The sequence below is a fragment of the Rhinopithecus bieti genome, unplaced genomic scaffold (genome assembly GCF_001698545.2).
Source record: "Rhinopithecus bieti isolate Rb0 unplaced genomic scaffold, ASM169854v2 scaffold_21117, whole genome shotgun sequence".
In the NCBI taxonomy this organism is placed as follows: domain Eukaryota; kingdom Metazoa; phylum Chordata; class Mammalia; order Primates; family Cercopithecidae; genus Rhinopithecus; species Rhinopithecus bieti.
In genome coordinates, this window is record NW_016810185.1 from 1,377,047 (window position 1) to 1,390,062 (window position 13,016).

Genomic DNA, 13,016 nt, shown 5'->3' on the forward strand with positions numbered 1-13,016 from the left:
AAAAAAAAAAAAAAAAAAAAAAAAAAAAAAAAAAAGATGAAATTTGGATGGGGACACAAAGCCACATCATATCATTATAATAGAACAATTTATATTCCTTTGCGTATATAACCGGTAATGGGATTGCTGGGTTGAATGGTAGTTCTGTCTTTAGGTCTTTGAAGAATCATCACACTGTCTTCCACATTGGTTGAACAAATTTATACTCCCACCAACAGTGTATAAGCGTTCCTTTTTCTCTACAACCTTTCCAGCATCTGCTATTTTTTGACTTTTTAATAACAGCAATTTTGACTGGTATGAGATGGTATCTCATTGTGGTTTTGATTTGCATTTCTCTAATTATGAGTGATGTTGAGCTTTTATTCATGTGTTTGTTGCTCACATGTATGTCTTCTTCTTTTTTTTTTTTTTTTTTTTTTTTTTTATTTAAGGGTGTTGTGGTTTTTTTTTTTTTTTTTTTTTTTTGTCCTTTTTTTTTTTTTTTTTTTTTTTTTTTTTTTTTTTTTTTTTTGAGATGGAGCCTCGCTCTATTGCCAGGCTGGAATGCAGTGGCATGATCTCAGCTCGCTGCAACTCCGCCTCCTGGGTTCAAGTGATTCTCCTGCCTCAGCCTCCCGAGTAGCTGAGATTACAAGAGGGTGCCACCACACCCAGCTAATTTTGGTATTTTTAGTAGATAGAGTTTCACCATGTTGGCCAGAATGGTTTCGATATCTTGACCTCGTGATCTGCTCACCTCGGCATCCCAAAGTGTTGGGATTACAGGCATCAGCCACTGTGCCCAGCCTATGTCTTCTTTCAAGAAGTGTCTTTTCATGTCCTTTGCCCACTTTTTTTTTCCTCAAGACGGAGTCTTGCTCTGTCGCCCAGGCTGGAGTGCAGTGGTGCAATCTCAGCTCACTGCAACCTCCACCTCCCGAGTTCAAGCAATTCTCCTGCCTCAGCCTCCCAAGTAGCTGGGATTACAGGCGCCCACCACCATGCCCGACTAATTTTTGTATTTTTAGTAGAGACGGGGTTTCACCGTGCTGGCCAGGCTGGTCTGGAACTCCTGACCTCAAGTGATCCGCCCACCTTGGCCTCCCAAAGTGCTAGGATTACAGACCTGAGCCACCGCACCCAGTCGTCCTTTGCCTACTTTTTAATGGGGTTGTTTTTTTCTTATACTTTTTTTTTTTTTTTGAGACGGAGTCTCGCTCTGTGGCCCAGGCTGGAGCGCAGTGGCCGGATCTCAGCTCACTGCAAGCTCCGCCTCCCGGGTTCACACCATTCTCCTGCCTCAGCCTCCTGAGTAGCTGGGACTACAGGAGCCCACCACCTTGCCCAGCTAGTTTTTTGTATTTTTTAGTAGAGACGGAGTTTCACCGTGTTAGCCAGGATGGTCTCGATCTCCTGACCTCATGATCCACCCGTCTTGGCCTCCCAAAGTGCTGGGATTACAGGCTTGAGCCACCGCGCCCGGCCTTCTTATACATTTCTTTAAGTTCCTTATAGATGCTGGATATTAGATCTTCGTCAGATGCATAGTTTGCAAAACTTTTCTCCCATTCTGTAGGTTGTCTTTTTACTCTGTTTGTAGTTTCTTTTGCCGTGCAGAAGTTCTTTAGCCTTAATTAGATCCCATTTGCCAATTTTTGTTTTTGGTGCAATTGCTTTTGGCGTATTCATCATGAAATATTTGCCCGTGCCTATGTCTGGAATAGTATTTCCTAGGTTGTCTTCCAGGAATTTTATGGTTTTAGGTTTTACATTTAAGCCTTTAATCCATCTTGAGTTAATTTTTGTATATGGTGTAAGGAAGTGGTCTAGTTTAAATTTTCTGCATATGGCTAGCCAGTACTCCCAGCTTATTGAATAAGGAATCCTTTCCCCATTGCTTGTTTTTGTCAGGTTTTGTCAAAGATCAGATAGTTATAAGTGTGCGGTCTTATTTCTGGGTTCTCTATTCTGTTTCATTTTTATGTGTCTGTTCTTTTTTATTATTATTAATGGTTTTAAGGAGCGGAATGTTTAATAGGCAAGAAGGGGCAAGAAGGAAGGGAGAAGACAGAAGGAAGAAGCTCCCCTCTACAGAGACAGAGGGAGGAAGGCTCTCCAAAGCCGAAAGAGGAGGTTCCCAAGTGTGGTGGATACCAACCAGCTATATATTCAGAGGCTGGAGGAGGTGGTGTCTGATTTGTATAGGGCTCAGGGGATTGGATCCACCAGGCATGTCCTTCACAAAGCCTGCGAAAAAGCTGTCCCTCCCACCCTAGCCTTTTCAATATGCAGTCTGTAATCACGCCTGTAATCCCAGCACTTTTGGAGGCCGAGGTGGGCAGATCACGAGGTCAGGAGATCGAGACCATCCTGGCTAACATGGTTAAACCCCGTCTCTACTAAACAAACACAAAAAATTAGCCAGGTGCGATGGCAGGCGCCTGTGGTCCCAGCTACTCGGAGGCTGAGGCAGGAGAATGGCCTGAACCCAGAAGGCGGAGCTTGCAGAGAGCCAAGATTGCGCCACTGCACTCCGGCCTGGGTGACAGAGCGAGACTCCTTCTCCACCCCCCTCCCCCCAAAAAATCCTAGCTGACTTTGTGATAATAAAACTTATATGCTTCCTTTTTGTCAGTAACTGTTATCCCGGTTATAAGGATAATAATTAAGCAAAATACGACAGCAATGCAAACTGTCCAATATTTTAGTTAGAAGATGCTACTGTGTATAACACTATTGTAAATAGTAGAGTGAAGACAGCAATTCCCACAAGTGTGGTGTGGCAGATAATTTCCATCTAAAATTTTACTTGCCAGCTGGGCGCGGTGGCTCAGGCTTGTAATCCCAGCACTTTGGGAGGCCAAGGCAAGCAGATCACCTAAGGTCAGGAGTTCAAGACCAGCCTGACCAACATGGAGAAACTCCGTCTCTACCAAAAATACAAAAACTTAATGGGGTATGGTGGCGCATGCCTGTGATCCCAGCTACTCAGAAGGCTGAGGCTGGAGAATTGCTTGAACCTGGGGAGGCAGAGGTTGCAGTGAGCCGAGATTGTTCCATTGTCCTCCAGCCTGGGCAACAAGAGCAAAACTCTGTCTCAAAAAAAGAAAATTGTATTTGCCAAGATACAGAATTCCCCTTTGAAGGTCTATGAAGTTCCTTGGTTTTATTTTCCCAAGCAAAGAAACCTCCGGGTTATGAGCACCTTACTCACTTTCTTTACCTGGCAAAATCTGAAAGATAATTGCCCAGAGCTAGCGTATTGATTCACCTTTTTACCTTACCCATCCCTTTTTTTTTTTTTTTTCCAAGCTGCGGAAGATCACCTCTTGATTCACAGGAATAAGCAGGGTGATTCTAAAATGTAGGCCAAAACCTTAAAAACAATGAAACTAGGATTTAATGACAAACGTATGATAAGCTTTGGATCAAAATTTTTCTCTTCGGTCCTCATTTTTGGCAAGCACTAATTATGAATAAACTTTAGTCCTGCTAGAAATAAATTTTCAGTGCTGCAAAAGAAAGAGCACTCAAGGGCAGGCTCGGTGGCTCACACCTGTAATCCCAGCAATTTGGGAGGCCAAGGTGGGCGGATCACGAGGTTAGGAGATCGAGGCCATCCTGGCTAACCCGGTGAAACCCCGTCTCTACTAAAAACACAAAAAATTAGCCAGGTGTGGTGGCAGGCACCTGTAGTCCCAGCTACTTGGGAGGTTGAGGCAGGAGAATGGAGTGAACCAGGGAGGCGGAGTTTGCACTGAGCTGAGATCACGCCACTGCACTCCAGCCTGGGCAACAGAGCAAGACTCCATCTCAAAAATGAATAACAAAAAAAGAAATAGCACTGGAGCATAAATTTAATTTTCTCAGCAAAGCAGTTTTACTTCTATAGAAGGGTGTGTCTCACGGATGGAGCAATGGCAAGAGCAGACCTCAACAAGGGAGGGGAAGGGGTTCTTATCCTAACGCAGCTAGTCCCTACTGCTGTGTCTTTCCCCTATTGGCTAGGGTTGGACCACACAGTCTAAGCTAATTCCAATTGGCTATTTTAAAGAGAGTAGGGGTATGAGCCGGAGTGGCAGGATAGGTAGTTTGGCAGGAAGGATGGTTACAGAACAGGTGACTCAGGATGACTAAGAACAGAGCAGGTGGCCAAGGGTGACTAAGGTCATAGCAGGTGATAGAGGCTAGGAGGGGGTTGTTTACTATAACTAGGGGCAAGGAGATGTAAAGAATGAGAAACTTTAAAATGAAGAACAAAGAACAGTAGAGCTGAACATAATGATACGTTGGTTCTTTGAAGAGGATCTCAGAACTCGTTGTACTTAACAATTTACAGGCTAAAACCTTTGAAGAGGAATTTATTATATCCTACAATCTTATACTTGGCCTGATTATCTGCATAAAGTGCAGCAAGAATCGTTATTTTTACTTACATAGGACTTTTGGATTGGCTTTAATGAAACTCTGTTTCTTTTCTTTTTTTTTTTTTTTTGAGACGGAGTCTCGCTCTGTCACCCAGGCTGGAGTGCTGTGGCCGGATCTCAGCTCACTGCAAGCTCCGCCTCCCGGATTCACGCCATTCTCCTGTCTCAGCCTCCCGAGTAGCTGGGACTACAGGCGCCGCCACGTCGCCCGGCTAGTTTTTTGTAGTTTTTTTTTTTAGTAGAGATGGGGTTTCACCGTGTTAGCCAGGATGGTCTCAATCTCCTGACCTCGTGATCCGCCCGTCTCGGCCTCCCAAAGTGCTGGGATTACAGGCTTGAGCCACCGCGCCCGGCCGAAACTCTGTTTCACAAGGAATTTCAGATAAGACTATTAAAGCCAAGCCCAGCCACGGGTTTGCATCCTCTAACACCTGTGAGTTGGGTGATCCTCTCCTCTTGAGGTCCCAAGATAAACTCAGAGCTTCCAGACCTGTTAGAAAGTTATGTGTCTGTTCTTTTACTGGTACCATGCTGTTTGGTTACTGTGGCCCTGTAGTGTAGTTTAAAGTCAGGTAGCGTGATGCATGCAGCTTTATTCTTTTTGCTTAGGATTGCCTTAGCTATTTGGGCTCTTTTTTCATTCTGTGTGAATTTTAACATAGTTTTTTCTAGTTCTGTGAAGAATGACAATTGTAGTTTAACGGGGATAGCACTGAATCTATAAATTGCTTTGACTAGCATGGCCATTTTACGATGTTGATTCTTCCTATCCATGAGCATGGAATGTTTTTCCATTTGTTTATATTATCGCTGAGTTCTCTGCACACCGGTTTGTAGTTCTCCTTGCAGAGATCTTTCACTTCCCTCGTTGGCTCTATTCCTAGGTGGTTTATTCTTTTTGTGGCAATAGTGAATGGGAGTTCGTTCATGAATTGGCTCTCTGCTTGTCTGTTGTTGGTATATAGGAATGCTAGCAATTTTTGCACATTGATTTTGTATCTTGAGACTTTGCTGAAGTTGCTAATCAGCTTAAGAAGCTTTTGGGCTGAGATGATGGGGTTTTCTAGATATAGGATCATGTCATCTTCAAACAGGGATAGTTTGACTTCCTCTCTTCCTATTTGAAGGCCCTTTTTTTCTTTCTCTTGCCTGATTGCTCTGGCCAGAACTTCCAAAACTATGTTGAATAGGAAAAATATAAATTTTAAAACATAAGTATTTTTAAAACTTTTAAGTTCAACTTACCAGTCATGTAATTCTCATCATAAATCTAGTGAATGTTAACATTTTTTAGAAACGGGGTCTGACTGTGTTGCCCAGGCACGGTGTCTGACTGTGTTGCCCAGGCTGGTCTTCAACTTCTGGCTTCAAATGATTGGCCTCCCAAAGTGCTGGGATTACAGGTGTAAGCCCCTGCACCCAGCCAGGGGTCTGTTAATTAATAACTTGCTTGCGTCTTCTTTCAAAATTAAACTACTTAGGGGCCCGCGACGGCGTGCTCAAGCCTGCTAACCCACCAGCACTTGGGCAGCCTGAGAAGGGCGATCGACGGACGGGTCAGGAGTCGAGAGCCATCCTGGCCTAACATGGTGAAACGCACTCCCGGCATCTCTACTAGAAAAATATCAAAAAATTTAGCCGCGGCGATGGGTCGCGGGCCCTGTGAGTCCCAGCGTACTCAGGAGGGCTGCAGAGCCCAGGAGAATGGTGTGCAACCCAGGAGGCGAGGCTTGGCAAAAAAAAAAAAAAGAAAAAAAAAAAAAAAAAAAAGGGAGAGCTGACCTGAGATCGGGGCCACTGCACTCCGAGGCGGCGGTCCGACAAGACCGAGACTCCGTCTCAAAAAAAAAAAAAAAAAAAAAAAATAAAGCTACTTTAGGCCAGCTTGTATACTGCAGTTTGTCGATGCCAATTATATTTTTATTTCTTTTTTTAAAGCGATTGAGTTGATAAATCAGCCTCCTTAATACCCTTACTGCAAACTAATAAAAGTAAACATATAAATACAGTAAATCTTAATTTCTTTCTTTTTTTTTTTTTTTTGAGATGGAGTCTCACTCTGTCACCGAGGCTGGAGTGCAGTGGTGCAATTCTGCCTCACTGCAAGCTGCACCTCCCGGATTCACGCCATTCTCCTGCCTCAGCCTCTCCAGTAGCTGAGACTACAGGTGCCCGCCACCACGCCTGGCTAATTTTTTGTATTTTTAGTAGAGACGGGGTTTCACCATGTTAGCCAGGATGGTCTCGATCTCCCAGCCTTGTGATCTGCCCGCCTCGGCCTCCCAAAGTGCTGGGATTACAGGCGTGAACCACCGCACCTGGCCTTATTTCATTATTTTTTTAATGTTCGGTTCTACTTGCAATCTCAATAAGAAACTTTAAAATTCTAAATCAATTATTCAGTTACCCAATTTAAACTCGAATCTGTAGACGTATCTTTTAAGCACTCTAATATGCCAATTTTAAACATTTTAAGAACCCGAAATAACAGAGCTCTTTCCTTTCGCTGCTGCAGCCGCAGCCATAAGTACGCTCAGGCTTTAGAAGAGGTTCGCTTCTAGTGTCCTCCGCTGTGGCAAGAAGAAGGTCTGGTTGGACCCCAATGAGACCAGTGAAATCGCCAATGCCAGCTCCCATCAGCAGATCCAAAAGCTAATCAAAGATGGGCTGATCATCCACAAGCCTGTGATGGTCCATTCCCGGGCTCCATGTCAGAAAAACACCTTGGCCCGCTGGAAGGGCAGGCACACGGGCATAGGTAAGCAGGAGGGTACAACCAACGTCCAAATGCCAGAGGTCACGTGGATAAGGAGAATGAGGATTCTGCTGGCTACTCAGAAGATACTGTGAATCTAAGAAGATTGGTCACCACATGTATCACAGCCTGTACCTGAAGGTGAAGGGGAATGTGTTCAAACACAAGCGGATTCTCCTGGAACACATCCACAAGCTGAAGGCAGACAAGGCCTGCAAGAAGCTCCTGGCTGACCAGGCTGAGGCCCGCAGGTCTAAGACCAAGGAAGTGTGGGTGGAGGATTACCCAGGTGCTGAGGCAAGAGACTCAAGGCACAGACTGTTTCAGTATAATAAAGAAAATAGTTAGAATAAGAATAATCAGAATACAAATTAGATATAGAGATGATCATGGATAATTATCAATCATTATTATAAACATTATTAATCATTAGTTTTTAATATTACTCTTTGTTGCATTACTAATAAAACTTAGGAATAACCGACAGGTATAGGGTGAGGTGCTGAAGGGACATTGTGAGAAGTGACCTAGAAGGCAAGAGGTGAGCCCTCTGTCATGCCCACACAAGGTCCGCTTGAGGGCTCCTTGGTCATGCGGTAATGCCAGTGTCTGGGAAGACACCCATTACTTATCTGACCGCGAAAGGGAGTCTCCTTTCCCTGGAGAAGTCAGGGAACACTCTGATCCACCAGCTTCTTGTGGGAGGCTGGATATGATCCAGGCCTGCCCGCAGTCATCCAGAGGCCTAAACCCCTCCCTGTGGTGCTTGTCCACTTTCATGTTCCTCCCATACTCCTGGTTCCTCTTTGAAGTTTGTAGTAGATAGCAGTAGAAGAAATAGTGAAAGTCTTAAAGTCTTTGATCTTTCTTTTTTTTTTTTTTGAGACGGAGTCTTGCTCTGTGGCCCAGGCTAGAGTGCAGTGGTGCAATCGCGGCTCACTGCAAGCTCCGCCTCCCAGGTTCACGCCATTCTCCTGCCTCAGCCTTCCCAGTAGCGGACTACAGGTGCCGGCCACCACGCCCAGCTAATTTTCTTTTGTATTTTTAGTAGCAACGGAGTTTCACCGTGTTAGCCAGGATGGTCTTGATCTCCTGACCTTGTGATCCACCCACGTCGGCCTCCCAAAGTGATGGGATGGCGTGAGCCACCGCTCCCAGCCTGATCTTTCTTATAAGTGCATAGAAGAAAATGCTGACGTGTTCTCTCTCTGCTTCGACTACCTAAGAGGGAAGGGCACCCTGTCCTGTGATCACGTGACTTGTTTCACCTTATCAATCACTTAGAAGAGTCACCCTTCTTACCCTGCCCCCTTGTCTTGTATGCAATAAATATCAGCGCGCCCAGCTGTTCGGTGCCACTACCAGTCTCCAAGTCTTGATGGTAGTGGTCCCCCAGGCCCAGCTGTTTTCTCTTTATCTCTTTGTCTTGTGTCTTTATTTATTACAGTCTCTCATCTCCACACACGGGGAGAACACCCGCTAAGCCCTGTAGGTCTGGACCCTACAGGTGGATCACTTGAGGTCAGGAGTTCAAGACCAGGCTGGCCAACATGGTGAAACCCTGTCTCTACTAAAAATACAAAAATTAGCTAGGTGTGGTAGCGGGTGCCTATAGTCCCAGTTACTTGGGAGACTGAGGCAAGAGAATCACTAGAACCTGGCAGGAAGAGGTTGCAGCTGAGATCATGCCACTGCCTTCTAGCCTAGGTGACAGAGTGAGACTCCATCTCAAAAATAATTAAAATAAAAACAAACAAACAAATAAATAAAATACAAAATTAGCCGGGCTTGGTGGCACACTCCTGTAGTTCCAGATACTCAGGAGGCTGAGGCAGGAGAATCACTTACTTTGGGTCATATCTTCGAAGGTCATTTTTTTTTTTTTTTTGGAGACAGATTACAGGCATGTGCCACCACTCCCTGGTAATTTTTGTATTTTTAGTAGAGATGGGTTTCACCAGGTTGCCCAGGCTGGATCTCAAACTCCTGGCCTCAAGTGATCCACTCGCCTGGAACTCCTAAAGTGCTGGGATTGCAGGCATGAGCCACTTCGCCTGGCCTCTTCTAAGGTCATTCTAATGATCCATTTCTTCACTCTGCCTCTTAAGAATATCAAATGTGGGCCGGGCACGGTGGCTCACACCTGTAGTCCCAGCACTCTGGGAGGCTGAGGCAGTCAGATCACAAGCTCAGGAATTCAAGATCAGCCTGGCCAATATGGTGAAACCTCGTCTCTACTCAAAGTACAAAAATTAGCTGGGTGTGGTGGCACGCGCCTGTAGTTTCAGCTACTCGGGAGGCTGAGGCTTTAAGAAGAATTGCTTGAACCCGGGAGGCAGAGGTTGCAGTGAGCTGAGATTGCGCCACTGCACTCCAGCCTGGGTGACAGAGCGAGATTGCGTCTCAAAAACAAAACCAAAAATATATCAAATGCTCCCTCTGCTGGACAACACCTCAAACTTGTGCTGAGACTCAAACCTGCAATGTCAGTTCCCTCCAAAGTCTAGGTGTGGTAAAGTGGGTTGATGGCCCTTTAAGAGGCACTAGCCAGCTCTGGTTGCCATGGAGACAGCTGGACACAGACCGGGTAGAGGCCCACAGCATGTCCTCCAAAGTTTACTCCACAGGTGGGAAGAGGACTGCTGGGGTTGGAGGCGGGGATCCTCTTCTTTCTCCCAATCCACCCTCAGGGTAGTCTTAGAGGATTCTGTTCTTGGGTGCTGGGGCTGGGACTGAGGTACCCTGCCCCTGCCCTTCTCCCCAGGGTCTGCCATCTTAGCCTCTCCTCCCTCAGTAGGCTCCAGAGCCAAGGACCACCAGCCCTCGGGTGTGGAGTGTCTGCCACTCCCAGAGGCCAATGCTGAAGCCATCGACTTCCTCAGCTCCCTCCGTGAGCTCAGACAGTGTTGGGGTTGGGGGTGCGAGAGGGTTGCAAGTCTGGAGAGGAGGGAAGAGAGAAGGTCCAGGCTCTCTCTCTCTCTCTCTCTCTCTCTCTCTCTCTCGCTCGCTCGCTCGCTCTCCCTCTCTTTCTCTCTCTCTCTCTTTCTTCTTCGATTCTCCTGGGACTCAGAAAAGGCCTGAGGCCTGTTTGCTGACATTCTTCAAGGGAAGGTCCCCCGGGGACATGGGGACTTGGGGCAGAAGTCTTCACCTGTCCATGAGGAACAGTGAGGAAGGCTGTGGGATGAGGAGGCAGCTGGGGACTGTGGGGACACTGGTGGTCATGGGGTCAGAGGATTGGATGGGGGCCCAGGAGCAGGGGCTTTATCTGTTCCCACGGGCCCCTCACCCCAGATGAGGAGGAGCTACAGATGCTGTTCTTCTCTGAGACGCTGGCCATGGTCTCAGACACCGGGGAGCCTCAGGGAGAGCTGACCATTGACGTGCAGAGAGGGAGATACCGGGAAAAGCTCGGCGTGCTGACATACTGCCTTTTCGTGCATGCCTTTAGCAGAGGCTTCTTGGACAAAATGCTCTGCGGAAATTCCCTCCTGGGTAGCGTTCCTGCCGCCTGCTGCCTGTCACCCTCCCCGTCCTCCACCCCTCCCCTCCACTATTCCTAGAATCTTTTTTCAGGACCAAGCCCTTGGCTTTGCCTTGGACCAGGACAAGGCACAGGGTCGGGGAGGGACCAGTGAGTTCCTCATGGACTCGGGATGAGGGCACCTCTTACCCATCCTGTAGTTTTTCTGGGACCATATTACACCTAGTCTTCCAGCCTGGGCCACCACTTTCCCTTCCTTCGGACTCTGACCCACATCTCCTGTGACGTCAATGCCTGTGTCCCTGCACCCCAGGCTATCTCTCAGAGAAGCTGGAGCTCATGGAACAGCACAGCCAAGACTTCATCAAGGTACTTCCCAGGGCCCCAGCCTTGACCCAATCCAGGGGAGAGAAGAGAGATTTTGACTTAAAAAACAGCAGCAACAACAAACCAAAAAACCTATTTCATACACAGTGAAGCTGAAGAATAGCAGTCGTGTTATGATGCAATATAAAGCTTAAAAGCAATGCACTTTAGAACACTGATGTTAAAAGACGGGGCTGGGCTGGGCACAGTGGCTCACGCCTGTAATCCCAGCACTCTGGGAGGCAGAGGTGGGCAGATCACCCTGAGGTGAGGAGTTTGAGACCAGCCTGGCCAACATAGTGAAACCCCATCTCTACAAAAATTAGCCAGGCGTGGTGGCACACGCCTGTAGTCCCAGCTACTCAGAAGGCTGAGACAGGAGAATCGCTTGAACCCAGGAGGCGGTGGTTGCCGTGAGCTGAGATCGCGCCACTGCACTCCAGCCTGGGTGACAGAGCAAGACTCCATCTCAAGAAAAAAAATAAAAAAACAACGAGCATGGGCCAGGCACAATGGCTCAAGCCTATAATTCCAGCACTTTGAGAGGCCAAGGTAGGAGGATCCCTTGAGCCCAGGAGTTTGAGCCTGGGCAACATGGCAACACCCACCAAAATGTTTACAATTTTTGTACAAAAAATACAAAAAGTAGCGGCTGGGCGTGGTGGCTCACGCCTGTAATCCCAGCACTTTGGGAGGCCGAGGCAGGCGGATCACGAGATCGTGACCATCCTGGCCAACATGGTGAAACCCTGTCTCTACTAAAATACAAAAAAAAAAAAAATTAGCCAGGCGTGGTGGCATGCGCCTGTAGTCCCAGCTACTCAGGAGGCTGAGGCAGGGGAATTGCTTGAACCTGGAAGGCAGAGGTTGCAGTGAGCCGAGATCATTAGGCTGCACTCCAGCCTAGCGACAGAGCGAGTCTCCGTCGCAAAAAAAAAAAAAAAAAAGTAGCTGGGTGTGGTGATGTGTGTCTGTAGTCTCAGCTACTTGGGAGACTGAGGTGGAAGGTTCAGTGGAGCCCAGGAGGTCGAAGTTGCAGCGAGCAGTGTGCGCGCCGCTGTACTCCAGCCTAGGTGACAGAACAACAACAACAAAAAGATGGAGGCTGGGTGCAGTGGCTCATGCCTGTAATCCCAGCACTTTGGGAGGCCGAGGCAGGCAGATCACCTGAGGTCAGGAGTTCAAGACCAGCCTTACCAACATGGAGAAACCCTGTCTCTACTAAAAATACAAAATTAGCCAGGCACAGTGGCTCATGCCTGTAATCTCAACACTTTGGGAGGCCGAGGCGGGTGGATCACGAGGTCAGGAGTTCAAGACCAGCTTGGCCAAGATGGTGAAACCCCACCTCTACTAAAAAGGCCAAAAAAAAATTATCTGGGCATGGTGGTGGGCACCTGTAATCCCAGCTACTTGGGAGGCTGAGACAGGAGAATTGCTTGAACCCAGGAGGTGAAGGTTGCAGTAAGCCGGGATCGCACCACTGCACTCCAGCCTGGGCAACAAGAGTGAAACTCTGACAAAAAAAAAGATGGGGATGGTTTCTCTGGGAAGGTTTTTAGACTGGAGTAGTTTCCAGTGTGTAAACAGGTCATGTTCACATTCCACAAGTTAAGTAAGTGGCAAGGGCTGGGTGTGAGGGGCACAAAGCTGGGGGACTTGGAGGCCAGGTGCAACAGGCCCCCAGGGAAGGCTAGGCTCTGGGAAAGGCCAGCCCACCAGGCCTTCAGGGAGGCACTGGGCTCTCAGGCTGGAGGATGATGGGTGTGGGCTGGGTTCAGAGTTTGGGTATCAGGAGAACTTATCAGTGGCAACCTGCTGTCCCTGCGCCTGGCCCACCCCCATCTTTTAAAACCAGTGTTCTGAAGTGCATTGCTTTGAACTTTATATTCATCATAACATGACTGCTATTCTTCAGTTCCACTGTGTATGAAAGGTATTTTTTGGTTTTTGTTGCTGCTGTTTTTTATTTTGTAATTTATTATTATTTTATTTTATTTTT

General features: G+C 47.2%; 1 protein-coding gene, 1 long non-coding RNA gene and 1 pseudogene across 5 annotated transcripts in view; 2 read left to right on the forward strand and 1 right to left on the reverse strand.

Moving 5' to 3' along the window:
- LOC108541851 (uncharacterized) overlaps window positions 1-3,339 on the reverse strand; it is a 33,939-nt gene extending 30,600 nt beyond the window's left edge. Inside the window, exon 1 of the long non-coding RNA XR_001889082.1 lies at window positions 3,267-3,339. This is a non-coding gene — a long non-coding RNA (uncharacterized LOC108541851). The remainder of the gene's footprint in view (window positions 1-3,266) is intronic.
- A 2,975-nt stretch (window positions 3,340-6,314) lies between these two features.
- LOC108541840 (60S ribosomal protein L19 pseudogene) lies at window positions 6,315-9,755 on the forward strand (annotated as a pseudogene).
- Window positions 9,723-13,016, forward strand: part of LOC108541842 (ciliogenesis-associated TTC17-interacting protein-like) — an 8,261-nt gene continuing 4,967 nt past the window's right edge. Inside the window, exons 1-4 of one of the 4 annotated variants that reach the window (XM_017891551.1) lie at window positions 9,723-9,791; window positions 9,962-10,054; window positions 10,459-10,659; window positions 10,962-11,017. In XM_017891551.1, the coding sequence (XP_017747040.1) occupies window positions 9,767-9,791; window positions 9,962-10,054; window positions 10,459-10,659; window positions 10,962-11,017 (375 nt within the window). In that variant the 5' untranslated portion in view covers window positions 9,723-9,766. Of the gene's footprint in view, window positions 9,792-9,928; window positions 10,055-10,458; window positions 10,660-10,961; window positions 11,018-13,016 lie in introns of all 4 variants that reach the window. The other 3 variants (XM_017891549.1, XM_017891550.1, XM_017891552.1) reach the window with 3 other exon arrangements.